At 51.0% G+C, this 27925-nt stretch overlaps 2 protein-coding genes across 4 annotated transcripts in view; one reads left to right on the forward strand and one right to left on the reverse strand.

Annotated features, from left to right (window-relative positions):
• Nucleotides 1-6869: 6869 nt before the first annotated feature.
• On the forward strand, nt 6870-8977 carry Enho (energy homeostasis associated). Of its 2 annotated transcripts, XM_041667708.1 has the most exons (3): nt 6870-7276; nt 7792-8059; nt 8190-8977. In XM_041667708.1, the coding sequence occupies exon 3, from the start codon at nt 8349-8351 to the stop codon at nt 8577-8579; it is 231 nt and encodes a 76-aa protein (XP_041523642.1). In that variant the 5' UTR covers nt 6870-7276; nt 7792-8059; nt 8190-8348; the 3' UTR covers nt 8580-8977. The 2 variants fall into 2 exon arrangements, with proteins under 2 accessions (XP_041523642.1, XP_041523641.1); XM_041667707.1 differs by lacking the exon at nt 7792-8059.
• A 105-nt stretch (nt 8978-9082) lies between these two features.
• Nucleotides 9083-27925, reverse strand: part of Dnai1 (dynein axonemal intermediate chain 1) — a 65610-nt gene continuing 46767 nt past the window's right edge. For both annotated transcript variants that reach the window (XM_041667738.1, XM_041667739.1), the window contains 8 exons: nt 22322-22569; nt 17385-17474; nt 17190-17277; nt 16493-16572; nt 14837-14985; nt 14637-14736; nt 12067-12252; nt 9083-9368 (listed from right to left, as the gene is read on the reverse strand). In XM_041667738.1, coding sequence (XP_041523672.1) covers nt 9270-9368; nt 12067-12252; nt 14637-14736; nt 14837-14985; nt 16493-16572; nt 17190-17277; nt 17385-17474; nt 22322-22569 — 1040 coding nt within the window. In that variant the 3' untranslated portion in view covers nt 9083-9269. The remainder of the gene's footprint in view (nt 9369-12066; nt 12253-14636; nt 14737-14836; nt 14986-16492; nt 16573-17189; nt 17278-17384; nt 17475-22321; nt 22570-27925) is intronic.

Consider the following 27925-nt stretch of genomic DNA (forward strand, 5'->3'; position numbering starts at 1 on the left):
CTTCACCTCCCAAAGTCCTGGCCTTAAAGGCTCAGGAGACGCTGTGTGTGTGTGTGTGTGTGTGTGTGTGTGTGTGTGTGTGTGTGTCTACATAGCAACAGCAAGCCTGACACTTCCGTTAGGAAGGTGGCATCCATGGGCATGGTGGCTCACGCCTGTAATCCTGCCACTTAGGAGGCTGGGACTGGAGAATTTCTGCAAGTTCCAGGCCTGTCTGGGCTACAGAGTAAGACCCTGACTATATACAGGGTGGAACTCCCTGCAGCCTGGCCCACACTGGAACTATAGTCCAAGCAAGAAATGTGTCTGTGCTGTTTGAAGTCAGTACAATATGAGAGCTGTTTGTAATAATTCTGCCTCCTAGATAGTCTTGATTGGCATAGATAGGAAGCATGCTGACATAGGACTTTGGTTTCTGCTGTTGGTAGGAACGCAAGTGTCCAGCTTTGGAGCTGGTAGTGGCAACAGCCGTGGTTTCCCAGTGGTTGCAATAATGAGTTCCTACCACAACAGTGCTGTGGGCTGTAACATTGGCAGGCAATGGAGCTCAGAGTGGCAATGGCTGTGGCTTCCTCATCGGGCTTTGTGATCTGGCTTGGGTGTCGGTCCTAGTAGCTTAGCCTCAAGACCATTTCCCAGTTCCCCTAACAATTCTGGGCTAAATAATCTCCTTTAGCAAGTCCCTTCTCTGCTCTAACTATCCAGTGAAGATTCTATTGTTTGTGAAAAAGAACCCTGGCCGGCAAAATTACTATATTTTAAAAAGTTTATATCCCATTGATTACAAGAGGCAAGTTACTTTGTGAATTCCTAAGGGGAAAAGGGACTAGAAATCTATTACATGCCATTACTTGAAAAACCCCTTCTGATTCCAAAGTTGTTTAAGCTACAGAAGAAATAAAAACCCTTAGGATCAATGAAACACATTTTAGCAAATGGGACCTCCACTCATAAAACCATGAAATTGCTAAGTTGTTTATTGTTGTTTTATTTATTGAGTTTTTACATTTAGTTGGTGGTGGTTGTGGCAGCGGTGGCGGTGGCATTCCAGAGCAGTGGAGATAAGAGGACAACTTGAAGGAGTTGGCGCTTTCCTTCCATTATGTGGGTCACAGGGATCCAGCTCAGGTCATCAGACTTTTCAGATGCCTTTATTGGCGCGCACACACACACAAGAGACAGAGACAGCACACTGTACCTGTGTATTGTATCATCTGGAGAGGGACCTCCACACCTAATCCTCATCAATGCAGAAATCTATGCTCACTCAATCTTAGGACAATCCCTAAAACAACACTAGAAAGGCAGTATTCCTTGTAACAGTCCTTTCTAACACTGAAGAAAAATCTCATCATTGTGAATAAAAGCTGGACAGGTTGGCCAAGTAACGTCATAACCAGAGACGTGAGCCAGCAAACAGGCATCGTGAAGTTGTCTAGTCTCAGAATTTTATTATTTGTGGCCCCAGACATATAGACGATGCTGTGGATTAGTGACAAGTACATAATGTTTCATTTTTATTCCATTTTATTCTCTATTTTTCCATCTCATGGGAGGGACAGATCATTAGTTTAAAGGTAGTCAAAGGGTACTGGGCTTATTAGAAACCATATTCCTATCTCATGGAAACCTAAGCAGATCATGAAGGGACATTACCCAGAGAACCTGTATTTGAATGGTGGTCCTGTAAAATAACCCTCAGAGGTATTGGCTGAGTTGCCCTTCATTGGCAAGGGGGTGAATTTATTGTCACACACACATATGTAATCTCCCATTGTCAACTTGATGAGACCTAGAACCACCTGGGTGTGGCTGTGGCAATTACTTCCATTAGGTTATTTGACGTCAGAAGACTTGTCCACTGTGGGTGACACCATTCCCTGAGCTGAGATGATTCAGGACTTTATAAGAAGGAGAAAGTAAGCCTAACACAATTATACAGTACTCCCTGCTTCTTGACTGTGGATTTGATGTGGCTTTCCTATAATGGTGACTACAACTTCATATTGAAAGCCAAAATAAACTCTTGTTTGGTTTGGCGTCATTGTTTTGTTTGTTTGTTTTTCTGAGACAGGGTTTCTTTCTTTCCCTTTCTTCCTTCCTTCCTTCCTTCCTTCCTTTCTTTCTTATGTATACAATGTTCTGCCTGCATGTATTCTTGCAGGCCAGAAGAGGGCACCAGATCTCATTACAGATGGTTGTGAGCCACTATGTGGTTGTTGGGAATTGAACTCAGGACCTTTGGAAGAGCAGTCACTCTCCGGCCCCTTAACTCTTCTTTAAGTTGCTTTTGTTAGGGTATTTAACAACCCCAACAGGAAAAGTAACTAAGACAGTGAGTTACATTGTTGTAACAAACACTTGAGATACTCAACATTATTTATTTGTCTCTTGGGACTTGGTCTCACTATGTAGCCCTGGCTGTCCTGGAATTCACTATGTAGACCAGGTGGGCCTTGAACTTACAGAGATCCTCTTACTTCTGCCTTCCGAGACCTGGGATTAAAGGCATGAGCCACCATGTCTGGCTGATAGTCAACTTTAAAAAAATAAAAAAGAGCAAGATGGGTTAGTGGGTAAATATTTTACCACCAGGCCTAAATGATCTGAGTTGATTCCTGGAACTCACTGATGAGATCAGAAAACCAACTCCTAAAAGTTATCCTCTGACCTCCACACTGTGCGACTCCTGCGCGCGCACACACACACACACACACACACACACACACACACACTAAAGAAATCATACATACAATAAAAACTTTAAAGTAAAAGGGTTTATTTTGTCTCTCAGTTCTGTAGGAGTCCGTGACTTCCTAGCTTAGTTGCTTTGGGGCTTGTGTACGTCAGGGCAGAAAGAGGGCAAAGCTACCTGCTTCTTGGCCCAGACAAGTAAAACAGAGGAAAAGATTCAATTTCCACAGTCCCCTGCAAGAACACCCCTGCAGTAACTCAACACTTCCCCCCTTCCAATAGCGCCAACCTGGGGCTCAAGCCTGTAACACATGGCCTTGAGGGACGTTCTAGATCCAGATTCTAGTTTCTGAGGATATTTTGGAACTGTATACAGAGAAAATGATGTGTCCATGTCTGGCAGTAATGTATAGAAACAGCGAGCATTTGCCGTTCTGTTCTTGACCTTTCTGGACGCCACCCACCCTACTTCCATAAGGTTATCATGTGGGTCACGCTAGCTGGCTGGACTCCCTTTTCTTGACCTCTGTTGAGCAGTTCAAAGTCAAGCAAATCAGAGTAGTTTCTGAGGGATTTCAAATTGCATCTCAAAAGCAGCAGTGGCGGCAGCAGCCACTCCACCTGTCTCCCCTTGACTACCTCCACAGTAAGATTTTGATATCTGGAATTGCTCAAAGTCTTGTTTTCACCATGTGAACATTAGAGACCATACGAGAGTGGGGATGACCAGGGCATGCAGCAGGCTCTTGGGACAGTTTAAACCAGTTCTGACTCTCCTTAAGTGAGCTCATACAGTGTTTTTGACTTAACTTTCTTTCACCCTGTTGTAAACACTCACTGGACATCCTTGCTGGACTTCAGAGTCGCTTACCCACACCTACTGAACAGCTCCACTAAAGCATCTCATTGGCTCCTCAAATTTGACATCTCCAAACATTGTCCAAGTCCTTTGCTGAAACTTACATTTAAATTATATTTATTAGGTGTGGGGGGCACACGTGTACTACAGTGATTATTAGGTGTGGGGGGCACACGTGTACTACAATGATTATTAGGTGGGGCACACGTGTACTACAGTGATTATTAGGTGGGGCACACGTGTACTACAATGATTATTAGGTGGGGCACACGTGTACTACAGTGATTATTAGGTGGGGCACACGTGTACTACAATGATTATTAGGTGGGACACACGTGTACTACAATGATTATTAGGTGGGGCACACGTGTACTACAGTGATTATTAGGTGGGGCACACGTGTACTACAGTGATTATTAGGTGGGGGGCACACGTGTACTACAGTGATTATTAGGTGTGGGGGGCACACGTGTACTACAGTGATTATTAGGTGGGGGGCACACGTGTACTACAGTGATTATTAGGTGTGGGGGGCACACGTGTACTACAGTGATTATTAGGTGTGGGGGGCACACGTGTACTACAGTGATTATTAGGTGGGGCACACGTGTACTACAATGATCATTAGGTGTGGGGGGGCACACGTGTACTACAATGATTATTAGGTGGGGGGCACACGTGTACTACAATGTTCATTAGGTGTGGGGGCACACGTGTACTACAGTGATTATTAGGTGGGGGGCACACGTGTACTACAGTGATTATTAGGTGGGGGGCACACGTGTACTACAATGATTATTAGGTGGGGCACACGTGTACTACAGTGATTATTAGGTGGGGCACACGTGTACTACAGTGATTATTAGGTGGGGCACACGTGTACTACAATGATTATTAGGTGGGGGCACACGTGTACTACAATGATTATTAGGTGGGGGGCACACGTGTACTACAGTGATTATTAGGTGTGGGGGGCACACGTGTACTACAGTGATTATTAGGTGGGGCACACGTGTACTACAATGATCATTAGGTGTGGGGGGGCACACGTGTACTACAATGATTATTAGGTGGGGGGCACACGTGTACTACAATGTTCATTAGGTGTGGAGGCACACGTGTACTACAGTGATTATTAGGTGGGGGGCACACGTGTACTACAGTGATTATTAGGTGGGGGGCACACGTGTACTACAATGATTATTAGGTGGGGCACACGTGTACTACAGTGATTATTAGGTGGGGCACACGTGTACTACAGTGATTATTAGGTGGGGCACACGTGTACTACAATGATTATTAGGTGGGGGCACACGTGTACTACAATGATTATTAGGTGGGGGGCACACGTGTACTACAGTGATTATTAGGTGTGGGGGGCACACGTGTACTACAATGATTATTAGGTGGGGGGCACACGTGTACTACAATGATCATTAGGTGTGGGGGCACACGTGTACTACAGTGAGGAGCATGGAAGTCAGTGGGCAACTGGGGTCAGGTCTCAAGTTCCCACACTGATCCCAGGACTGGACTCGTCATCAGGCTTGGTGGCAAGTGCGTCTACCAGCTGAGTCATCTCCTCAGCCCCTCCTGTGTGTTCGTTATCACTAGACCTTGCATCAGAGTGTTGCAGCTACTAACCAGCTACCCCGAAATGTCCTCTTCGAATTTCCCCTGTTTTCTGAGCTCTGCCTACTGATGCTCTTGAGTACCCCAAATGCCCTCCCACTCTGCCAGCCACATTTTTAGCTCCTCATCAATACCCCTGTCTTCCTTTCACCCTCAAATGCTTTCAAAACTCCCTTCCACCCAACAGCCCAAATCATCCCTCTAATTTCTGGATATGATCACACCACTCCGATGCTCAGAATTCTTCAGTGACTCCCCACTGTTTCCAGGATAAAATCCGGACCCCTGTGGCGGGGTCACAAATTCGCTCACATCACGCTCAGATGTGCGGCCATATGTCTCCTCTCTTTCCTATCACTGATCTGATCTTCCTCACAATACCCCCACCCTGCTGGGTAACAGGGGGGAAACTAAAATTAATCCATTCTGACAAACTCCACGGGGTCTGTAGTTTATTTTAGACAGCCTCTAACACAGTAGCTTTAGATGATTCAGCCCTCCAGATTACTTCCCCTTCTCCTCTTCAAATCATATCCAGGTTTCCAGCGGGCTTCTTGGAAGGAGGGGCCCTGCCTCTCAGCCACCTGGTCCTGGGGGTTATGTCAGCCGGCATTTGCTCTTGCAGTTGGTGTGGTACTAATGAGAAATCTGAAAAATAGCTATTATTATAACCATCTTGTAGAGAAGAAAGCCCTTGTTAGGAGAGTCAAGAAATTTGCCCAACGTCACAAAGTTAGAAAGTGGAGCTGTGAACCAACACCACCACGACTCCAGTAGACATTTTGCTGTGAGTGTAGTATTCCACAGAGAAGTTAAGGCCGAGTATGCGGCAGTGAGAGTCGCCATGATAAAACTGATCGTCGGTGGACAATATGTACGTGAGGCAAGAGGGCTCAGACAAGAACACTTAGGAATCACTGGAGGGCTCGGAATGTAACTCAGTGGCATGCATGAGTCCAAAACCCTTGTGAGGGTCAGGAAGAGGAAGGCCTGCTTGAGCGCTCCTGTCCAAACTGCTTTGGTCTCAGGAGAGCTATCAGGACGAAGAGGCAGGCATACATCAAGCGCAGATCTAGTTCAACTGAGCCATTCTTCAGGTGTCTGTCTCTCCAGCAAGCAAAGCACAAGCTCCTGACCAACACTGGGTGAGAAATCAGTAAAACGCAACAAAGGTCTTGTGTTGCCAGAGATCACACTGTTCTTAGGACAAGGGGCAATCTATAGGAGATGATGCGGAGTGGGCACGGGCGGTGTAGGAAGATAAGGGGGGGGGGGAGGAGGGTCAGGTGTGGAGACGCTTGTACTTTTTCCAGATAACAGGGACAGACTTCTACCAGATATGGAGGGGTGGACGCCTGGGGTGCATTCCAGGTGTGGAAGGTGCAAGAAATCACTGCAAAAAGGTGAGCCTGGCCCTCCACCCTCAAGGGATGAATCAAAACAAAGTGGCCCCTTCATCCCCCACCACCACCACTCTCGCCACCCCCCCTCCGCCCCTCCCTCCTTCTCTCCTGCACCAGGACAGTCGTGTCCCACCCCAGAGCACAACCAATGGTGCGGGAACTTGGCCCGACCAGCCAATTGAACAGCGGCAGCGGCGCAGCGATGGCCCCGCCCCCGAAGGGCCGCAGGCCGCTGGCCACTCACGAGGCGGGGCTCTTCGCTGTTTTTGCTGCCCGCCGAGCTCCGCCGAGCTCAGCCGACTCCCTCCCGCCGTAGCCGAGCCCAGTCGAACCCAGCCGAACTCAGCCGAGCCCAGCCGAACTCCTCGACGCTCCAGCCGCCGCCGCCCGAGCGCCGCCGAGCGAGCGAGCTAGCGGCCCCGGCCGCGGAGGAGGCGCCGCCCCAGGGGGAGGAGGTGCCCGCTCTCCGCAGACCGCCCGCGGCAGAGGCCGGCCCGGTCGCGCCCCGGCGGGAGCGGCCGGCGGAGGCTGCGCGGCCCAGGGGGAGGGCCCGGGGAGTGGACGTCGCCCCTGCCCGCCTCCCACCGCCCCCCCCCCCCCGCCCGCCCGCAGGCTTTCGAGCCTCAGTCGGCGCTGAGCATCCCGCTGCCCCGGACCCTCCCGCGGGCGCGCACCGGGCTTAACTCAGGTAAGGGAGGGGGGGTGCTCCTCCACGGGCAGGGGGTCGAGATACAGAGATCCTGAACGGAGATGAAGAGACAGTGACCCACACGGAGACAAGAGACATAGCTTGGAGGAGAGATAGACAAAGACAGAGACACATGCGAGACGCACAGAACCACAGATGCCGACCCCATGGAGAAAGGGCAGAGGGCAGAGGGGCATAGTCGTGAAAAGAGAGATTCACAGAGACAGACTGGTGAAGAAATGAGACACACATGAAACACTCAAAACACTCTGAGATAGGGACACAGAGACAGACAGCCACACACCTTCACAGAGGTAGGTATGGAGGGACAAGGATGCAGATCCAGCAAGGGACAGAGAGGCAGGAAGGTGTAACGTTCAGACACACACACCTGACCCAGGGAGGCAAAGTTCCAGGGAAAGGCACACCTCCGCACACAGCCCTGGATATACAAGACCCACACATTCCTGCCAGGGCCTCCACAAAGTTCCATTCTGTGCGACACACCTCTGCAGGTTTCCTCGACTGGCTTACTGCAGCCTTGGGAAAGAGAGGATGCCCTAGCCTCTACAATGATGGTCATAATCCTCTTCCTCCTGGGCCTTGGGCCACCTCAATCCCGCCCACCAACAGCATGTCTGAAAGCTAGAGGCTTGGTGGGCAGGGCTAGGCTATACCCACCAGTTCCGAAGAAAATGAGATAAAGGCTGCCTGCCTACTACTGTCTGCCCACTCTGGCCGTGCCACAGCACCAGGTGCTCGGAGCCAGGCCCGAGGATGGAGGTACTTGAGCCTGCTGGGACTCAGTGCCCTCTGCCTGAGAGGCCAGAGGTGGGAGAGGGGAGCTGTCCCCTTAGGCTTCTGCCCACTTCTTCCTCCTCACCTCCCTCTACTTTCCTCTGTACTTCCCCAGGCTCTGGACTGCATGTGGGCATCTCCACTGCCCAGGAATCATTGTGTGAGGACAGGACAGCCTCCTTGGAACATCGGCCATACCAGAGTTGTGCCTCGGCATGGGCCTTGCCGTTGAGGCAGCTCTGCAAACTGCGCTGGCCTGAGGGTGCTGCCTGTCATGGGGGCAGCCATCTCCCAGGGGGCCCTCATCGCCATCGTCTGCAACGGCCTTGTAGGCTTCTTGCTGCTACTGCTTTGGGTCATTCTCTGCTGGGCCTGCCACTCTCGTTCTACTGACGGCGATTCTCTCTCAGAATCCAGTCCCAACTCCAGCCCTGGCCCCTGTCCTGAGAAGGCACCACCCCCCCAGAAGCCTAGCCATGAAGGCAGCTACCTGCTGCAGCCCTGAAGGCACCTGGCCTACCCTGGAGTCCTGGACCTGAGTGTACCAGAGTCAGAGTGTGGCGTCTGATCCAGTTCAGCCAGTCTGGGGTCCAGAATTTAGAGTCCAGTCTATTTGAAGCTGGACCCAGCAGCCTAGACTGTAGCCAGCCTGACTCAGAAAGCCCTGAGTAGCCCTTCAGAGACAGACCTGGAGTGGGGGGTTAGGAGCTGGTGCTAGGGTCAGGGCCATCTGGACTCTGCTCCATCCCAAGGGCCAAGGGCTGTTTACCTCCCTAAGCTCAGGGCCTCTGGGCTCTCTAGGTTGGGGAAGCAAACTGGAACCCATGGCAATAATGGGAGGGTGTCCGGGCTGGGCCCCTTCTCTGGTCCTCCCACTGTTTGTTGGATAATAAATGGAACTATGGCTTACTCTGAGACTTCTCCTCTTCTTGGGGGCTGTGTGATAGAAAAAAATCAAAGGGACGAGGTGAGTTTTCAAACAGGTTTATTTGTGTAAAGGGAGTGCAATGGAGGTTGAGGGCCAAGTCATGGGAAAAGGTGCTGTGATCTTAAGAAGATGACCGAGGAAAGCAAATACTGGGACTTGATCAAAGTGAGGTACTTAAGCATCCCTAGTGCTTAGGCACCCTGGTACCCAGGCAAAGGGCTGGACATATTGGATTCAAAAAGCAGGGCAGGGCCTGGGGCCAGTCTCTCAGGCTTTGGTTTTTACTTCCCTCACAAGGTTTAGCAGTTTGTCCAGTTTTGCGATCTCCACAGCTGGTCCCTTCTGCACCTCCTGCCCCTTCTTTTCCTGGGGAGAGGGAGATAACAGTGGGGATGGTGAAGGACCAGCTGCCTCTTCTTAGGTGCCACCCTGGCTCCTCTGCCCAGCCTGCCCTAGCTATTCCCTGACCCTCCCCTGCCCAGTAAATATTGGATTCCTGATGCTGGCACTCAGTCCTTCCCCTGCTCAGGTCAGGTGACTCGGAGCCTCATCGGAGGGCCTGGGAGGAGGATTCCAACTCTAGCTCCGAGGCTCAGCCGGGGCTCCGTGCCGGCAGGAGTGGGAAACGGCATTTTTATCCCTAGATTCTCAGAAGTCGGCCAGGGAGAGCTGTAGGCTCCGGGGAGAGCTTTTCATTAGGACCACCCAGGCTCAGCCCTGCAAAGAGGAGATAGATGCTTGCTGCAGGAGAGGGAGGCAAGGACTAGGCCACAGGTGTCCTCATCGGCTCGAGAAGGGGTGCCACTCGAAGCTAGACCTGATGTGTCACGTACCCAGGGTTGGGGAAAGCACCAGGAGCCGCACGGGAGCAGACAATTTTCCATGCGACTCCATGCGGTGGGAACTGTCTCTCAGGTCCCGAGTATCTGACCCTTGGTCCCACCTGCAAGCCTTCTAGTGCCTCCACTTCTAAGTTGGGCCCTGAGAAAATGGAGTTTGGGCACAGATATGTTTGGCCCACAGGCTTAAAAATTCTGTAGCTGGCCACATCGGTCACATTCTCCCTGCTGGCCAGACAGTGGGATGTGGACTGTGCCCAGACAGTCTGGGCAGCTGTCTTCCCTCCTGCCTTCCCTTTCTTCTCTGCCACCTGTGCCCACTGTTTCCTGGCACCTGCCCAGCCACACCTGCTGGGGCTGTAAGGTCAAGGGAGCCTGAGAGCCAGTGGGCTCCTTCCTGGCCCCATCTAGCTGCAGCCACTCTGCAGAGCTCCAGTTTCCTCTGGCCTTGACCGCCACACCTGCTCCCAGGTCTGTTCCCGCAGCCCCTGGCGTGCAGTCTGGTGTGGCTCACTGATCCACTTGGGGGAGGCACAGGATGGTTGTCTTTTCTATCTTCCCATTCTCTCTCCATAATTAAACTGTTTCTCAGTCTTACTCCATCCTCTGGTATTTAAGGAACCTGACTTTTAGTTCCATTGCTGTCATTAGTCCCCCAAGACTGGACAAGTTCCTTCCTGAGCCTCACTTTCCCAACCATACAGGAGGAAACGAAAGGCAGCTCTTGACCTCTGATGGCAAGGGCAGGAGGGATGCCCAGGGGACTTCCTTTTGTATGAATCACTTGAGTGCTGACAGGGTCACCTCACAGGAACTTCTAATCCTCCCAAGTGCTAGCCCCCGCTGTCCTTGCTCAGATCCTGGGTGATTTAGGTTTCCTGAGTCAGAGTTTCACTCCCTCAGTCATAACTGACCCCTGCTTTGTGAGGAGATGGAACTATGATAAATCTTGCTCCCCAGGATCAACTGGGTAGCATTCCTTCATATCTACCATGCTTACGGTGTCAGGGCTGTGCCCCTCTCCTAAAGGGTGGCCATCATCCTCCCAGGGGGCTGTCCAGCTCTGCCATCTTAAGCCTGCCCCTCATTAAATTAAGAACAGATTTTATCTGTTCCACAAACATTGCTGCCTCCTTTCTCCCTCTGGAGGCCAAGGAGTTGGGCTCAGCAAAGAGATTTAGACCATGCCTGACTTCCCCCAACCCCCAGAGCCCACCGCAGCCTGCGGGCCACAGCTGCAGGCGCTTAGCAGCCTTCTGAGTATTTATAGCCAAGTCCACCCCCCTCCCCCAGCTGGCTACAATTATGGGAGTCCATACTTCCAGCCCATGCCTCCCTGGCCATGGTGGGGAATAGTCTATGCCAGTATCCAAAGGATGGTGCACAGTGCCTGGCTGGGTAGGAACACTTGGGGAAGAAGACAGTAGCTGAACAAGACAGCCCCAGACCCTGCCCCAAACTGCAGTATATGCCTCAGATTATACCCTGGAGGTTCAATGGTCAGGGCTACTTGGCCGACCCTGACCCTGGCCCAAAGCTGGGCAGAGAGCAAAGAGTCATTTCTGCTTTCACATACAAATGGGTTCTGTTTTATTTTTTTGTTGGGTCCCAAGGCTCTGGATTCTAAGGCCTGCACTGTGAGGCCTGAGCCTTAAATCTGAATTTGGGCTCAGGTATAGATTTGAAGTCATTGCTCTGGGCTTTGTGTCATACATTTGGAGTCCTTGGGCTGGGTCTTCTCATCATTAAAGACCCAAGAAACAGAATCCAGAACTCAGAAGGAGGCCTGCATCGCTGCTGACCTAGTTACCCTGCTCATGGCTCATTTCCTCCTTCCCTGGGTAGACTCCTGGCTCCCAGTTCAGGGATCACTGGAGCTGAAATTCTAAGCCCAGCAATAATGCTTCAGCTAAGCCTTGAGTCCCTCTCCTGGTGATCTGTCATACCCACAACATCCTGCACTTTCAATAAGCCAATGATGCCTGCCTCCCCCATGTTCCAAGCCCACTTGCCCCTTGGAAATCACCCCCTCCCAGCCCTCCAGGAAATTCACACGTAGCAGGTCAAACTGATTTCTTACTTCACAAAACCTTTTCCCAGCCTCTCCATTCAAGCAGTGGCACTATCCTTACCTTGAAGCCTTCGTTCCAGAAACTTGGGGTGGCCTCTGATCCTCCCTATCACCCCCTATCTCTTGATGGCAGCCAGACTCCCAGAGCCCATACCTTCGGCATCTTTCGCAAGTTAGGAGAGAGCTTGAGACAGGTGATGTGCCCACGGTCATCACCCACGATTATGATGGGGTGGATGGGATTGAACTGCACGTGGGTGATCTTGTTCTTCTTCTTGGCCACCACGGGCTGGTTGCAGATGGCCTCGTACTTGTTGACAGCTAAGTCAAACACATGGGCCTGCGGAGAGGTTAGTGTCACCAGTCACGTAAAGGAGGTCCTGGTCTCCCACCTTGGGCTTTCTGGGAACCCCACAGCAGGCTGAGCTGGAGACAGCGGCGGGGTGGGGGTGGGGCTTCATGTCAGTTACCTTTATTCCCGTGTTGAGGGAGCGAGGATGAAAAAGATTAGAAACCTTAAGTCTATGCAGACTAAATATTAATAGCAGCTGTGGGGGGGGTGGCATGAAAGCAGAGGGGAGGCTGTTAGAGGGGACAAAGGGAGCAGATAAGGGGGAGTCAGAGGGATGGAGAGGATAGTGAGGGAAGAAGATGGGACAAACTATAATGTCATGTATGTATAAAAATACCACAAAGAAACCCGAAGCTTTGTAAAAAGAACCAGTAATGGCAGCTACCATTTATCCAGTCTAATAAACTTACCATGTTCCAGGCTCTGGGCAGGAGTGTTATAAGGTTGGATCATCTAATTATACCCCTCACAACCACTCCATATGGCGGTTCTGTTACTATCCCGATTTTATAAATGAGGATTTGGAAGCTATTGGAGGCTAACTTGCTTGTAAGTGACAGAGCCCAGGGTTTATCCCAGCTAATAAATACAGAGTGCTCTGACTTTGATGCCTAAGTGCCCAGTAAAGTTTGATATTATCTTTGCCTCACCGGGAGTTCGAATTGCTATCAGCCTCTGCTGTGACAGCTCACAGTGCCCCTGCTTCTGCTCTTGCCCAGCTACAGTCTGTGCTCCATGCAGTACCCTGACTTCCCTTTAAAACAATTTCTCCCAGTCTCCCTGGAGCCTCAGTGTGCACAGCTTCCCCGCCTCATCTTCAGAATGCTGCTCCTATGGGGAGGGCATGGTGACACAGGCCTTTAATCCCAGCACTCAGGAGGCAGAGACAGGTGGACCTCTGTGAGTTGGAGGTCAGCCTGGTCTACATAAGAGGACAGGCAGAACTACATAATAGAGAGACGCCGCCTCCAAATAAATAAAGGTTCAAGACTAGTACTTGCCATTCAGCTTCCAGTATGAGTTTCGCCTCACCAAAGAAGCCTTTCCTAAGAAACTACCTGGCTCCCACTGCCACCCCAGGGCCCTACTCTATAGCTGGCCTGCTGGCACTTACTACATCATGCAGACCGGCTTCAAACTTTTGATCTCTGGCTTCTACCTTCTGCATGCTGGAATTATAGGCATAGGCATGAAGTACCAAGCCTGGCTTTCTCTGTTCGATATAACAGCTTTATTGAGATAATAATTCATATTCTATAAGTCTCATCCATTTAACCTACCTAAAGTATATGCTTCTTGGTTTTAGGCATACCCACTTATCAAGCCATTATCATAAGCAATTTTAGAGTGTGTTCTTCACTCACAAGGCAAACTTTGTACTCATTAACTCCCCATTTTTCTCAACCCCTCTGAGGCAAACACAAATCCACTCTGCATCTCTATAGACCCATCTCTTGAGATGAGGCATACAGGGCAAATCTATTTTGGACATACCATATATTTGTTCTTTTGTGTCTGGCCTGTTTGACTTAGCATAAGCTTTTCATGCCCATCTATGTTATCATATGTTCCTTGTCTGCTGAATACGATCCTTTTGCATAGACATTGCCTTGCTTGCTATTCATGACTTGATGGACACTGGCTTCTTTCGTTGTTTGGCCATTATGAATAACGCTGATATAAACATTTGCATCCATGCATCACTCTCTTTTGGTCCTTGGCTCTAACACGGTGAGAACATGGTGCCTGTTTTCTGTTTTCCTCTTTACTATAACGTGAGCTCATAAAAGCGGGTGCCTGAACTGCCAGATCCTAGCCTGGAACGGAGCATCGTGCTGGCCCTTAGTAACATGTTCATGGGCGCTGATTGACATGAGGGCGATACCTTAATTGCTAGATTCTTTCCTTGGGTGCAGGTGCTCGTCAGGTTCTGTCAAATTCCATAAAGGAAACAAGCCTGTACCTAAGAAGGTCCCCCACCAAGGTGGCTTCCGAGTGTCTGTCACACTCTACTCAAGCTCCTCAGACCAGCTTGGGCACTTCTGGAGATGGGGGTGGGGTTACTACCTTACAGACCAGCGACTGGCCCAGAGGTTAGGCATCATCTAACTCCCTCACGGGACCTCAAGGAAGACAACTTCTGGATGGCATCTCAGCTTTCCAGAGGGCTTGCTCCCCAAGGTCCTTCCTTAAGGCCCCCTGTGATGAAGGATTCCTCCACACCTCCCTGCATAGCCTGCCCTTTAAAATACACAGTTCTATGTCCCATGGTCCCCTACTGACCTGGGGTAGCATGTGGCAGGCTCTCTAGAGACCCTGAGACACCTCCAGGTCTCCATGGTGGCTCTGCAGGGTGAGGAAGAACTACTCACCTTCCCATCCGTGGTGACCGCAGCAAACACAGTGGAAGAATATGGTGCCCAGGCCACGTCACCCACAGCTGAGTTCAGATCATAAATGAACATGGGGGTCCTGCAGTGGCAAAAAGGTCAAGCCCATAACTCAGAGGGTTCATAGTGCCAGAGCTGAGGGGAGGCCCTGGGGCTAGGCAGGGCCGAGGCAGGCCTCTCACTTGATGGTGTGGTCCCAGATCTTCACTGTCCAGTCAGAGCTGCAGGACATAAAGACCTTGGTGTGGTATGGGTTCCATATCACAGCGTCCACTGCCATGTTGTGAGCATCATAGGTGTCCAAGAATTGGCTGGAGTAGGACTTAGAGCACTATGGAGGGTAGGGGATGGATGATTCAGGAAAGCTGGGCTCAACGGTGAGAGCAAAGCCAGCTGTAACCTTTTTCCCTAGGAGCCCTAGAGGATCAGCACCTGAGCCCGGCTGTCCATCATCCATCTGCATCACCTCCCAAACTCCCGAATTCCCAAAGCACTTAAGGACTGGGGTTCAGGCTGGGCATGGAGCCCTCCTGGAGAGTGAGGGCAGATGACTGAGTAAGAAAGCGACTTCCCTCTCTGTTCAAGGCAAAGTGGGTCTCACACCCTGGGCAAGGATGCGACACAGCCTAATCTTTTGTCCAGGCGAGCACCTTGGTGGACACAGCCTTGGATTCCCCTCAGCTCAGACATCATCCACGCCACAGTGAGCATCACCCCACCTTGTACAGGCAAGAGCAGGTGTGGAGCCAGGAGCGGACTCAGATCCCCTGATTTCCCGTTCAGTGTTTGTCCTGGCCAGCAAGCCTCTCTCCCTCCCTCCAGGAGACACAGTGACTAGTCTTTCCTTCCCCTGCCTCTCTCCCGCAGCCACTGGGAGAGGTGGAGAGGGGGTGGGGACCTCTTTTGCATTCAGACCAACTCGGGCTGGGCCTCTGGGGCTCCCGGGAGGCTGTCTGTAATTAACATTCTGAGTCTCTGAGCCTAAGAAAAGCTCACAGCAAAGCTATTTCTGGACGATGGAGGTTCAGAGGGATGTTCACCTACTAACACTGAGACACGGCAGAACACCGGCTGTGAGATTGTGTCCTGCTGGCAGCTCTGCCCCTCATACTCAGAGATGAATCTGTTTGATACCTGGCCTTCAAAGCCCAGCTGAGTTCAGATCTCCTCCAGGAAGTCTGCCCAGAATGTTCTAGCTCCCCCAAGCTCCTACTCTCATATCTGCCTCTTAGGAGAGAAGGGAAGAGATGGACTCAAGTTGCTCTCTAGATTCTCCATCACCTTTCCCGATTGTAGCCCCTCTTCCTGCCACCTGAGCGGACCAAGACAAGCACTGTTCAGCTGGTGAGAGGGCTCTGCAGGTAAAGTACTTGCTGCTAAGCCAGATGACCTGAGTTCAACCCCAGGAAGACTACAAGCTGTCTGCTGACCTCCATATATGTACTGAGGCACGCATGTAGGTCACCACCAAATAAATAAATGTTAAAACAAACAAACAAACAAACAAAAAAGAGCTTGCAGGACAACTCAGTGGCTAAAAGTGCTTGCACTAAGCCTGAAGACTGGAGTTAGAGCCCCACCAACTCCACAGAATTATCCTGTGACCACCTATGCTCAGTGTGACATGAATGTGCACATACACATAACACACACACACACACACACACAAATAAGTAACAATTAAAAACATTTAAAAAAGAAATGCCTTTTTCTCCCCCCCCCCCCAAAGGCTTCAGAGCAGTGAACACTAGATGGTGTCAGCACAAGATTTGTTGTGTTCTATACCCGCCCTAGGTCTGGAGGCCTCTGTGAGGAGCTGATGGGGCATGCTGCCTCACCTTGTAGATTTTCCCCTCCTCTGTGCCCACCAGGAACATGTAGTCGATCTCTTTGTGGAAGTCAAAGGCAGTGCCACAACCTTGGAAGAGTAGGGGACAGACTTAGCCTGGTTCACAGAGAGAACCTCCCACCCAGCTCAGTGTAGGACAGATAGAACTGGGCCGCTGTGAGGGCTGGGCTCAGGCCAGGAAGGCAGAAACTGGACCGCGGGCTTGCTTGCCCTAGGCCTTTAGGACTCTACAGACAAGAATGGGGGCCTGGGTAAACAAGGCAGGAATTGAGTTAAACAGGGTCAGGGTCATGGTAAACAGGGATGGGGGTCTGCAAACAGGGACATGGTCTGTGCAAACAGGGATGGAGTCTGCATAAACAGGGTAGGAATTGAGTAAACAGGGCCGGGATCTGGGTAAACAGGGCTTAGATCTGCTTAAGCGGGGATGGCTCTGCAGAGCAGCACCTGATCTGCATAAACGGGGGCGGGGTCTGCACGCGGGAAAGAACCTGCCTGAATAGGGGTGTGTGCCGGGTGCTCAAGGGCTCCGCCCATGAGATTGGGCTCTTTGGGCTCCGCCAGTCTAGGCTCCAGTATAAATGAGGAAAGAGCGTTGGGAAAGTAAATGGCCACTGTCACCGATCCTGAGGTGCTGGGGGTCAATGGTCTTGTCCTGCTGGAGGGGTGAGGGCTGGGGCTCCTACCTACAGTGTGCAGCTGCAGCCCCTCGGGGATTTCAGTAGTGCTGCCCTCCGCCTTCAGCTTGATGACGTCTATATGAACCAGCTCGCTCTATAGTCAGAGAGGGATGGGGAGAGGTGAGGGGTGGGTTGGTTCAGGAGCTCTGCCATTAGCTCCTCCCACCTCCCCCTCCATGACCCTTTCTGGGAAACAGGCACCTTTACGAGGGTCCATGACACAATCCTGCCATCAGATGACACAGAGAAGAAGTTAAGGTTGTTGTCCATGTCGTCCTTCTGCCATTTGACCTGAAGCATCACAAGCCACAAGTTTTGGAATTCTGTTAGAGAGTTGAGTTAGGGCTCAGAAGTACCAGGAGCCCATTTTCCAGAACTGTATGATGAGACCTCTCAATCTCATTTCAGCCAGCTCTTCTTCCAACCTGGGGCCACAGTATCAGCCAGAGCATTGCCCTAAGATGCGCTCTGGGCAGTAGTGGTTTTAGCAGTATGGTTGTGGGAAGTCCTGGTTCTTGGTTTAATCTCCCCACACAGCCATGACCTGGAAAAGTCAGAGCCCCACAACTAGTGTTTCACTTATAAAATGGAAGTCATGATAACAAGTGAGAAGTAAAAATATCTTTTGTATGTAAAATCTTCAGAACATTGGATATAGTAAATGTTCAAAAAATACTAGCTAATGGGGCCAAACCTTCAGTTTCATGGTATCTGTGTGAATTGACTCCCAGCATTCAGAAGACAGGAGGATCATGAGTTCTAGACCAGCCTGGGATAAAGAGCAAGATCCTGTCTCAAAAACAAACAAAGTCTCTAGCTAGTTAGTATCCTCACTACCGCCATCATCCTAGGAAGGAGGGCTGCAAACCAGGGCCTGTTCCCTGCTCCATGACTGAGGGAAGGAGTCGGTCCCCTCTTCTAGGCTTGACCTTTTTCTTGAAAGAGTCCCCTTTGTTCCCACCTTCAATCCGACACCAGCTCCTGCTCCCAGAATCTTGCTCCCAAATCCCAGATTTGAGCTGCATTTCTCCATCTGCAAATCCGGGTTAATTACCCTACCCCACCCGTCTTCTCAGGGCTGGAAGCAAACATATGGGAAAGTGTTTTGGAGACAGAGCTGTTGTCTTATGAAGATGACACGCTTGAGGCTCAAGTTTCTGCTGCCAGATGTGGAGGCTTGGCCAAGCCAAGTCCCAGAAAGCCGGGGTGGGGCTGGGTGCCCAGAGCTTTCCAGCCTCTGACTCCCTCCAGACCCCCCATGCTGGGACCCCTGTCCAGTCCCCTCCCTCTGTCACAAGCTGAGGTCCAGAAAGGGAGGCCAAGAACCTAGGCCTGTTGCCTGTAACTGCTGTTGCCTGCAACCGCAGCTGTCACCATGGCTGTTGGGGGGGGGGGGTTGTCTTTCTCCATCCAGCCCCTAGGCCTGGTGAATCAGATTGGAGCTGCTGCAGGAAGCAAGGCTGAGTCCTGCCTGGGCCTGTCTGGGTAGCGGGTTCTTTTGTGCTTTCACTGGGAGGCTGTAAGGCACAATATGGATGGATCTTGAGACCACTTCCCCTTCTGTGCAAACATGGTCCCTTTAAAGGGGGGAGGGGACAACAGTGTCAAAGGCCAGGCTGTAAGAGGCGCAGGGGAGCTGCAAAGGGAAGTGTTTAATGAGCAGACGCTAGCACTCATGGAAATTGTATTTCACACCCCACTTAGCAGCCTCATACCCAGTGTGCGTGTGTGTGTGCCTGCGCGTGCACGTGTGTGAGCGTGTGTGTGTCTGTGTGCGTGTGCATGTGTGCACGTGTGTGTATGCATGTGCATGTGTGCCTTGTGCACGTGTGTGTATGTTAGTGTGTGTGCATGTGTGTGAGCGTGTGTGTGCATGTGTGTGAGCATGTGAGTGTGTGTGCATGTGAGTGTGTGTGCTTGAGTATGCGTGTGTATGTGTGTCTTGTGCACGTGTGCACATGTGCGCGCGTTTGAGTGTGTGCATTGTGTGCCTGTGTGAACGTGCGTGTGAGTGTGTGTGTGTGTGTGTGTGCAGATCACACACATTTTCCTAGAGTGGAGGTGAGAGAGAAGGAATAAAGCTGAGAGGAAAGGGTTACCAACAGGGTCCAGAGGATCAGTGAGACCCCAGGGACCAGCATGGGAACACTGCCCTGAATTCTTTTTCCCCTTACCTGATCACGATTGAGCATGGGACCAGCCTCTGCTCATACTTTCTTCCTGTTCCTTTTCTAGAACTGTACAGTATGGAGTGGTTGCTAGTTTAGGCTTCACAGTAGGGTTTGATCAGGACTCAGACACCCAGGGGCCGCCTGGGGAAGGAGCCTGTGCTATATAGGACAGACATGAGCACAGTCTGAAAACCCGGGCTCTGCAGCCTCCTGTGGCTTCCAAAGACAACAGGTCTGAATGCTCCAGACTGTTAACTGAAGTCCTTAACGAAGTCTCTCGTGTCCAGACACACGGCACAGCCCCTTTAAGGACCTGGTTCTTAGCTCTTGGGTATCTCATTCAACCAGCCTGGCTCTTAATAGCACACTTCCTGGAGTTTTCCCTCTGCCTTCTTTATTAACCTCTGGTCACACAAGTTCCTCTCTGTCGTTTCCCACATCTACTGATGCCCTATTGGACACCCCAAACCCGGGCAATACAATTCTTCCCTTTCCGCATAGTTAAACAGCTCCTTCTATTGATGCCCCTGCCCCAACAGCTTCCTATCCTATGTCCGCATCTCCATCTCCATGAACTCTGCGCTCTTCCAGCCTTCAGACCTCATGCTGCAGCCAGAGAGCCTTTCCAAAGCACTGTGGTGACTGTTACATCTCCACCCGGTCCTCTGATGATTGGGTGTGATTGTCAAACTGTGCTCTTAGGATGTCTTAGGACCCCTGGGAAGTACCGCAGGAGGCAGCAGAAAATGACAACAGGGGACCCTTAAGTAAGCAAGGCCCTGGTTTTATCAGAGCCGGTCCGCTCTCATCTTTTTTTGATATTTTTGTACTTTTGTATTAACCTTACATTTGAAACTGCTGATCTGTGATGCCCAAGCTAAGCACACTCCCAGCTGGGTGCCTGCTGGGTGCAGACCGTCCCTCTTCCTGCGCATGCTCTGGTCCTACGCATGCTCCGAATGACGCACTGTTTCCCAGTGGACCACTGTACTCGAAGTCCTTTATTATTGCACAGTGGTTCCTTTTGTCACAGTGATGTCCTTTCGATCCAGATCAGGAGTCAGGTGTGGTGGCCGACACCTTTGATCCCAGCATTCCAGAGGTAGAGGCAGAGGCAGAGGCAGAGGCAGAGGCAGGAGGATCTCTATAAGTTCAAGGACAAGTTGGTCTACACAGTGAGTTCCAAGACAGCCAGAACCACACAGAGAAACCCTGTCTCAAAAAATAAAATAAAAATCCAGATCAGAGGTTAGGTCCCCTAGAAAGATCTGCCTGGCCTCCTGCCTTTGGTGCCCACTGAGGACAGCATTCCCTCTGTTCCCTCTGTGCACGCTTACCGAGCACTGAGAAGTCTGCCCCACCCTGGTCAGACTGCGGTTATTTCTCACCAAGAACTCCAGAGACCCTTAAGCATCCTCAGCAACCAAGGAGCAAACAGGGAAGAGTTAATGAATGGATGAATGATGGAGGCCGTGAGCGAAAAAGAAGGAAACAGGAAGTGGACAGATGAGTGACAGATGGGTCCACGTTACGGGCTGTGACTGTAGCCTGACCCTGGATTTTGCAAAGGTAGCTGCCCTGTTTTCCTGGCAGGACAGAGGAGAGCAGACCATCCTGTCTAGATAAACTGGGTATTCTGGGACTACTCCCACTCTGCTATTTGATTTAGAGAGCATGGCAGGGTGGGAACAGACTGCTTGGTCTGGATCAGTTCTACAATCCTGGGTTTGAGGAGAGGAAGGGTGGCCAAGTCAACTATGGCCACTTCTACACAGCTATGGCTGTGTAGTGCTGTGTAGTCTGGGGGAGCAGAGTCAGGGCTCTAAAGCCTTTGGTGACATCCATGTGCGTGGAGATAGTGAATTGGGATGTGGACTTTTGGGTGTATAGGACCCCACTGGGCCCCACTTCGTAGACAGTGAGATAGGTATGTAGCCCAGGGGCGGCCTCTCTGACACCATTTGCCCCAGGCTCTGGGGAGAAGTTGAAGCTGAGAGGATGCTGTATCCCTGGGGCCTGAGAAGCCTACTCTCCACTCAGGCCTGTCCAGAGTGTACACCCAGTGCCTGGGGCAAGGGACTCAGGGTCAAAAGAGGTGAGCACAAGACACCTGCATAAAGATAGTCAGGCTGGAGAACAGAGGAAGACAGAGCCCTAAGCATTGTCTGAAGAGCCCGGAGACTTGGGGCAACTTGAGGCAGAAATCTAACCTCAGCTTCTCAGACCCGCCCATGAAAGCGCTGCACAGTTTAAAAGAGAGGGGGGGGGCACCTTTGGGGCACAGTGGCGATGACCTGCTCTCTGAGTCAGAGGCCACGCCTACCTTGCTAAGCCTGGCTAGAGAAGGGGGTTGCTACAAAGAGGCTCAAGACCAGACTGCCTATCAGACTCTCCAGCCTCACTGAGAGGGCATGCAATAGCATTTTTATCTGGGGATGTCCCCAAGTCTTGCTCGGGTGGCAGATGAGGGCCCCTGTGGGTCCAGGAACCTTGTAGATGAGGATCTGAGCCAGAGGTCCTGAGGCATCCAGCTGTGGCTGCTGCGGTATTGATGGACCAGTGAGTCTTGGCGGACAGCTACGGTTTTCATACTGGAACTTAGGGGCAGCAGACCCCAGCTCTTTGTTTTTTGTTTGTTTTTGTTGTTGTTTTCCTGAGACAGCATTTCTCTGTGTAGCCCTGGCTTCCTGGAACTCGTTCTGTAGACCAGGTTGGCCTCAAACCCAGAGATCTCCCTGCCTCTGTCTCCCAGGTTCTGGGATTAAAGGCGCCTCCCATAGACACCAGTTTTAAAAGAAAACTTTGGACTCCTAAGTCTCACCTTTGCCCCTCTCTGTCCCCTCTCACATCCAGCTCCTGGGCCAGATACCTCTTCCCCAGTCCCTTGCTTGTGGTTGTCTCCTCCCCAAAGTCCCTTGTTCATGGCTCCTAAGCACACATGCTCTTCCCACCGGGTCCCAGTCTGACCTGCCATACGGGGTCCGTGTGCTTGCCCGACTTGGAGGTGCTGCGGAAGCAGGGCTGCGAATGAGGTTTCTTGAGGTTGTAAATGGCCACATTGCCATCGTAGTAGCCCACGACCACCAGGTAGGGGTGGTCTACGTGCATGTCCAGACACATGATGCCACTCTCACTGCTGAAGATGTACTCCGGGAAGCTAGGGTTCTTCATGCTGTAGAGCAGCAGCATGCCCCGGCTCTGTTTCATGAAGTCATCTGCCCAGGGAAGATAGGACACTACAGATGAAGGTCGGTCCATTCTACCAGGGGAGCCCCCAGGTGGGCGCCCCACCAGATGAGTAGGCCCGACCTGGCTGTGCCTATGAGAGAGATGGGATACCTCTGGCCTTCATTCTGTGACTATGACATGGAAGTGTGAACTTGGCACTGGTAAAGGTGACCGGGCCAATCACCAACAGTCACTCTCTAGTCTCTCTAGGGTACAGAACGGGGGTGCAAGCTCAGACTGTCACTGTTTGAAGAATGTGAGTAGATTTGGGGAGGCAGAGTTCCCTCAGCAGGGGTTTGAATACCCAGGTTAGGGGCAAGCACATGTTCCTCACAAATCTCCAGTCGAGGATAGGAACAGCTTGAACTACTGTGCTATTGTCTAACCAGGCATGGTGATATAGGCCTGTGATCCCATCACTTAGGGGCTGGGGCAGGAGGAGTGCAGGTTCAAGGCCAGCCTGGGAAACTTAGTTCAGACCCTGCCTCAAAAATTAAAGAAGAAGAAAAAAGAAAGGACAAAGAAGGAGAAAGTTGAGGGGGATATAGGAGAAATAGAGGATGGGGAGGAAGAGTAAGGAGAGGGAGGAAGAAGGGGAGAGGAGAAAGGAAGGAAAAAGGAACAGGAGGAGGAGCACACAAAGCCCAGGCTTCAGTCTGCAGCTCAGCATGCAGGACAGAGCAACAAAGGCCTGCTGCTGTCTGCGGTCAGCCCATGGCAGTCACCTGGAAGCATTTCCTCATAATCTTACCACACAGCTCCCAAGAGCAGCTGTGCCCCGGCTCTAAGAGACCTCCAATATCTGGAAGTCTCCAGCCAAACAGGTCAAGGTCCAAAGGCCCACTCGGCTCAGATGCAGATCTTGGTAATCAGTGATGGAGCACTCAGCGGAGGTCCTCTTTCCTACCAGCCCCACATCGTCTCCTGCACATCATCTCCTAACTCTCCTGATAGGCAACTAGCACACGGACCCAGCCCTCGCATCCAGACCTCCCAGCCTTCCCAAGCTGAGGGAGCCAGAGCTGGGAAGGTAGAAGACAGTCCAGTATGGCTCTCCATCTTGCACCTCCTACCCCAGGCAGCCTTTGACCTTTGCACTCTCCCTGTCCCCAGGCTTTCTCCTCTAGCCTGACGACTACAGAGCCTGGCCATGAGCTGCTAAGTAGCCAGTCCTGAGGTGTGCAGTGGTGTGGGAGAGATAGGAAATTGTTATCTTGCGGGCAACTTGAGGAGTTTGGGTTAGTCATGTCTTTCTGTTTTTATTGCTAAGGCATCCCACATAGTCCCTGGGCTCACATGACCTTGGCTATTATAGTCTATATTCTAGGTATTGCCACCCCAGAGATTCCGCAAAGGCCAGGCCTATGGAAAAGCCCACCTTCCTTTGCTGTTCTGAGGCTCTGCTCAGGAGCCCCCTCTGGACCCCTTGCAGGCCATGCATGCGAGGAGGAGCTACACTGACAGCGAAGGCTTCTAGGGTTCAGCCTGAGCCATGGAGGAGGTGGTACAGGAAGGAAAATGCTTCTGTCTTAGGAGAAGCAAACTTGGGTCCTCATGGTCTCCTTATAACAGACCCAGATCTTAGAACAACTGACGCCATGATGGAAGAGCCATGCAGGCCATAAAACTTAGCACATTGACAGCACCACCTGCCAAAATGAAAACAAAGACCTAATCCATCAAAGTCCATAGTTCTGGGAAAGGCTCTAAATGTACTAACTTGATTTTTGGCTTCTGTAGTCTCACTTCTGACTAACTGTTCCTGTTAACTGAAGAGTGTCAACCCAGGACTTGGTTTTTGTGTTTAAAAGCTCCCCCTTTGTGCTTAAAAGGCTTGGTGCTACACTGGGCCCTGAGCACCCAATGGAGTCAAGCTAAGGAAGAGTTTCTATTGGCTTAAACCCATGTCTGAGCAGTCTTCTCTGGTAGATACCCCATAACACCTTGAAGCCACTGTCACAGTAGGGGGTTGCCTTGAAGTTGGTGGGGAGAAGCTGGCAGTACCTCCCTTTGTGAGCTCCTAGGTGGTCCCCGAGGGTTATTCTCCAAGGGAAAAGATCTAGATCTGGCCAAGGCCATTGCTACTCTTGAAGAGCTAGGACTGTCACTCTTGCCCCTTATGTCTATCAGACAGACCCTGAGCACCTTCCTCTCCCTACCTCCCACTCCGTCACTCCTGGTTCACCCTGCAAGGCTCATCGCTGGGCCCTCCAGCTGGCCACCAGCCAGAGGTGAGCCACTGGGGCTTCTGATTCCCATCTGTCCTCCATGTTAGCCAAGACTGGCAAAGGGTGTGACATGGACAGGTAAGAGGGAGAATGGGAGACTGGACAAACGGCAGGTGAGGCCAAGAGCAACACACAGCCTGGCCCCTTGACAGGCCGTGGTGATGAGCTACTTTCTCTGAACAAACTCCAGATGCCTCGGCTCCTGTAGACATGCACAGTGCTCATGACCTGTGAAGCCAGGAAAAGGGGAAAGGGAGCCCTGGGCTGCTCAGTAACTGAATGGAAGGCATTTCTGCCCTGTTTCCTGAACCACTGCAACACGCAGGAATCGTGGCCTCCCAACTTTATACATGGAAAAACTGAGTCTCAGAGGGGAAAAATGGTCTACTTGCATGCATAATACATGCCACATGTCACATGGTATCCTTTTAGTAGTTGGGCTTACCTTTCTCTGTTAATCTGGTCTCTGAAGTGATTTTTAATTATTTATTTGCATGTGTGTGGTACTTAACTGCATGGCAAGTGTGTGGAAGGCAGAGGACAACCTGTGACTTCTCTCCTTCTACTCTGGGTTCCAGGGATCAAGCTTAGTTTGTCAGGCTAGGTGGCAAACACCTTTACCTGCTGGCCTGGTAATTTGGTCTTTACATGGAAGAGGACAGAGGAAGGGGCAGAGACAGCTACAACAGTGGTGGTTCTTGGCAAAACCAAAACAAATCTCCGGGTTCTTGATTAGACAACGTGTAAGGCATAGGGCAGACAAGCACAGTAAAGGGAATGGCTGCCCAGAGGGAAGCAGGTTTCATGAATAAGGTACACAAGGAGCAAGCAATCACACAGTGTGGTGGGCACAGGCATGCTGGGATTCAGTTGTGCTATCTCCTCCTGGCTTTAGACATCTCTGTTACTTGAAAGTAAAGGAGTCCTCCTTGCAGGGTGGTGGTGGCACATGTTTTTAATCCTAGCACTCAGAAGGCAGAGGCAGGGAGATCTCTGTAAGTTCAAGGCCAGCTTGGTCTACAGCAAGGGCTACACAGAGAAACCCTGTCTCCAACCCCCTCCCCAAAAAAGGAGTCCTCCTTGATACAGAGCACAGTTCCTACTCCTGGTTAGAGTATGTGTTTTGTGAATTTTAGCTCAAGGATCCTTTTGTCAAAATCTATCAAGAAAGCTGAGAAAAACCTCATCTGACTGGGATTTCCTCTTGACTCTTGTACCGTGAACTTCTCATTCTTGACCCCAATGGCTCTCTGAGATCTCATGATTCCTCTTTACATGTATACCCAGTGTGACATCACAGCTCCAACCCCCAGCAACCCCATGATATCATTCATCTTATCTAGAAACCATTAAGTCAACATTATTGCTCAAATCACCAGTGGTCCTCATATAGCATCATCATTACTAATGATTGGTGTCATCATTGCCAAATCATCCAAAAATCTTAGTATGATATCACCAACCAGAACACCAGAAGCCTGATGATGTCACTGCTCAGCCACCCAATATTCCCAGTACACCATTAGCCAAGTCGCCAGCAGTCCAGGGTGACATTAGGATCATATAGTGCATCAGGTACCAATGAGACTGGAAGCCTTGGGTCTCTGTCCCTGGGGTACTTTGTTCTTAACGCCACAGATTTCCTAGTTCCAGTGACCCCAGATGGGAGCCACTCAGCTTTGTATAACAAGACAAAGACTCTAGTTTGGGGCCAATGAAGAAATTCTAGAGTCCCCCGGACTACAGGGTTTCAGGAATTATGTGTGGCTGGGTATAACAAAAAGTGGATCAGAGGGAGGGAAAAGGTCTAGGAGTGAGAGAGTCTACTAGTCTTGATATTCTCTGGGAATCCTTCCAAAACATTCAGCTACTGGGGCTCTGGCTTCTGAGAAAGTGCTGTTTCCACCATCGGTATAAAGAATGGAAAAAGGTTAAAGTCAATAATGGAACACATCTTAGCACACATCTGGCTCTTTCTGGTGATGGGGATTGTCTCCTGCTAACCCCACTCCACTGTATTGTCACGATGACTCTCCTGTCGATGATCCACAAGACTCAACCCTATTGACAGAGCCTTATGTGACAGTTCTTCTAAAACTCAGGAATGGGAGGGAGGAAGGGAGAGAAAGACAGACAGACAGACAGTTACTCTTACTGGGGACCAAATCTAGGCAAGTTATATACCACTGAGCCTAGCTCTCTTGTTTTTTTTTTTCTTTTTCTTTTGAAACAGGGATCTCACTAAGTTGCCCTGGCTGGCCTTGAACTTACTCTATAGTCCAGGCAGGCCATGAACTTGCCATCCTGCTTCAGCCTCCTGAGTAGCTGGGATTACATGTCTAGGTTACTAGGCCTGGCCTCATGTATATGTCTTAATTCTACCACAGACCAAAGCTCTGACTGTCATCAGCTTCTGCATCTGGAGCCCTGGCAGAACAATCTCCAATGAGCAGGACAGATCAACATCTTCTCAAACCACAGTCTATCACTGGGGCCTCGGACCCACAAGTGCCACCCCATCTGCTGCAGTGCTGGGTTACAAGGGGTGGGCACTGTAGAACATTCTGGTTGCAGAACTATCCTGACTCAAGGAGAGCAAGGCAGGTGGAGGGCATGTTGGGGCACAAGGCTAACACCAGGTCAGCGGTCAGTAGGAAGTAGATGCCAACTGCAGAGACAAAGATACCATGCCAGTCTTGGCTGGCAGGCCCCTTCTCGTACTGTGGCATCCTAAACGAGGCCAGCCTAGGACTGGTTCCAAGGCAGCAGCTGTCTGATGACTCCCTTATTAAGTCATGCAAGAGGCACTTGGAGGGGGCGTGGAGTAGGCAGAATAATGCCCCCCCCCACAAATGTCCACATCCTAATCCCTAGAGCCTATAAATATGTCACTTTGTATGGCAAAAGGGACTTCGCAGATGTGATTAAGTTAAAGACTTTGAGATGGGGAGATTATCTTGGATTACCCGTGTGGATTTGATGTAATCGTAAGAGTTCTTATAAGGGAAAGAAGGAGGCAAGAGAGTCAGAGAATCCGACATGACGGCAGAAGCCGATGTCAGGGTGATGCGGTTGCGGCTGGAAGAGGGCCACAAGCCATGGAATGTAGGCAGCC

This window comes from Microtus oregoni, unplaced genomic scaffold (genome assembly GCF_018167655.1).
Source record: "Microtus oregoni isolate MIOR12 unplaced genomic scaffold, Mior012 000017F_ref0000208, whole genome shotgun sequence".
Classification (NCBI taxonomy): domain Eukaryota; kingdom Metazoa; phylum Chordata; class Mammalia; order Rodentia; family Cricetidae; genus Microtus; species Microtus oregoni.

Bases quoted from the DNA above. Each gene is read 5' to 3' on its own strand.
- Enho (XM_041667708.1), top strand. From the start codon at position 8,349: ATGGGGGCAGCCATCTCCCAGGGGGCCCTCATCGCCATCGTCTGCAAC.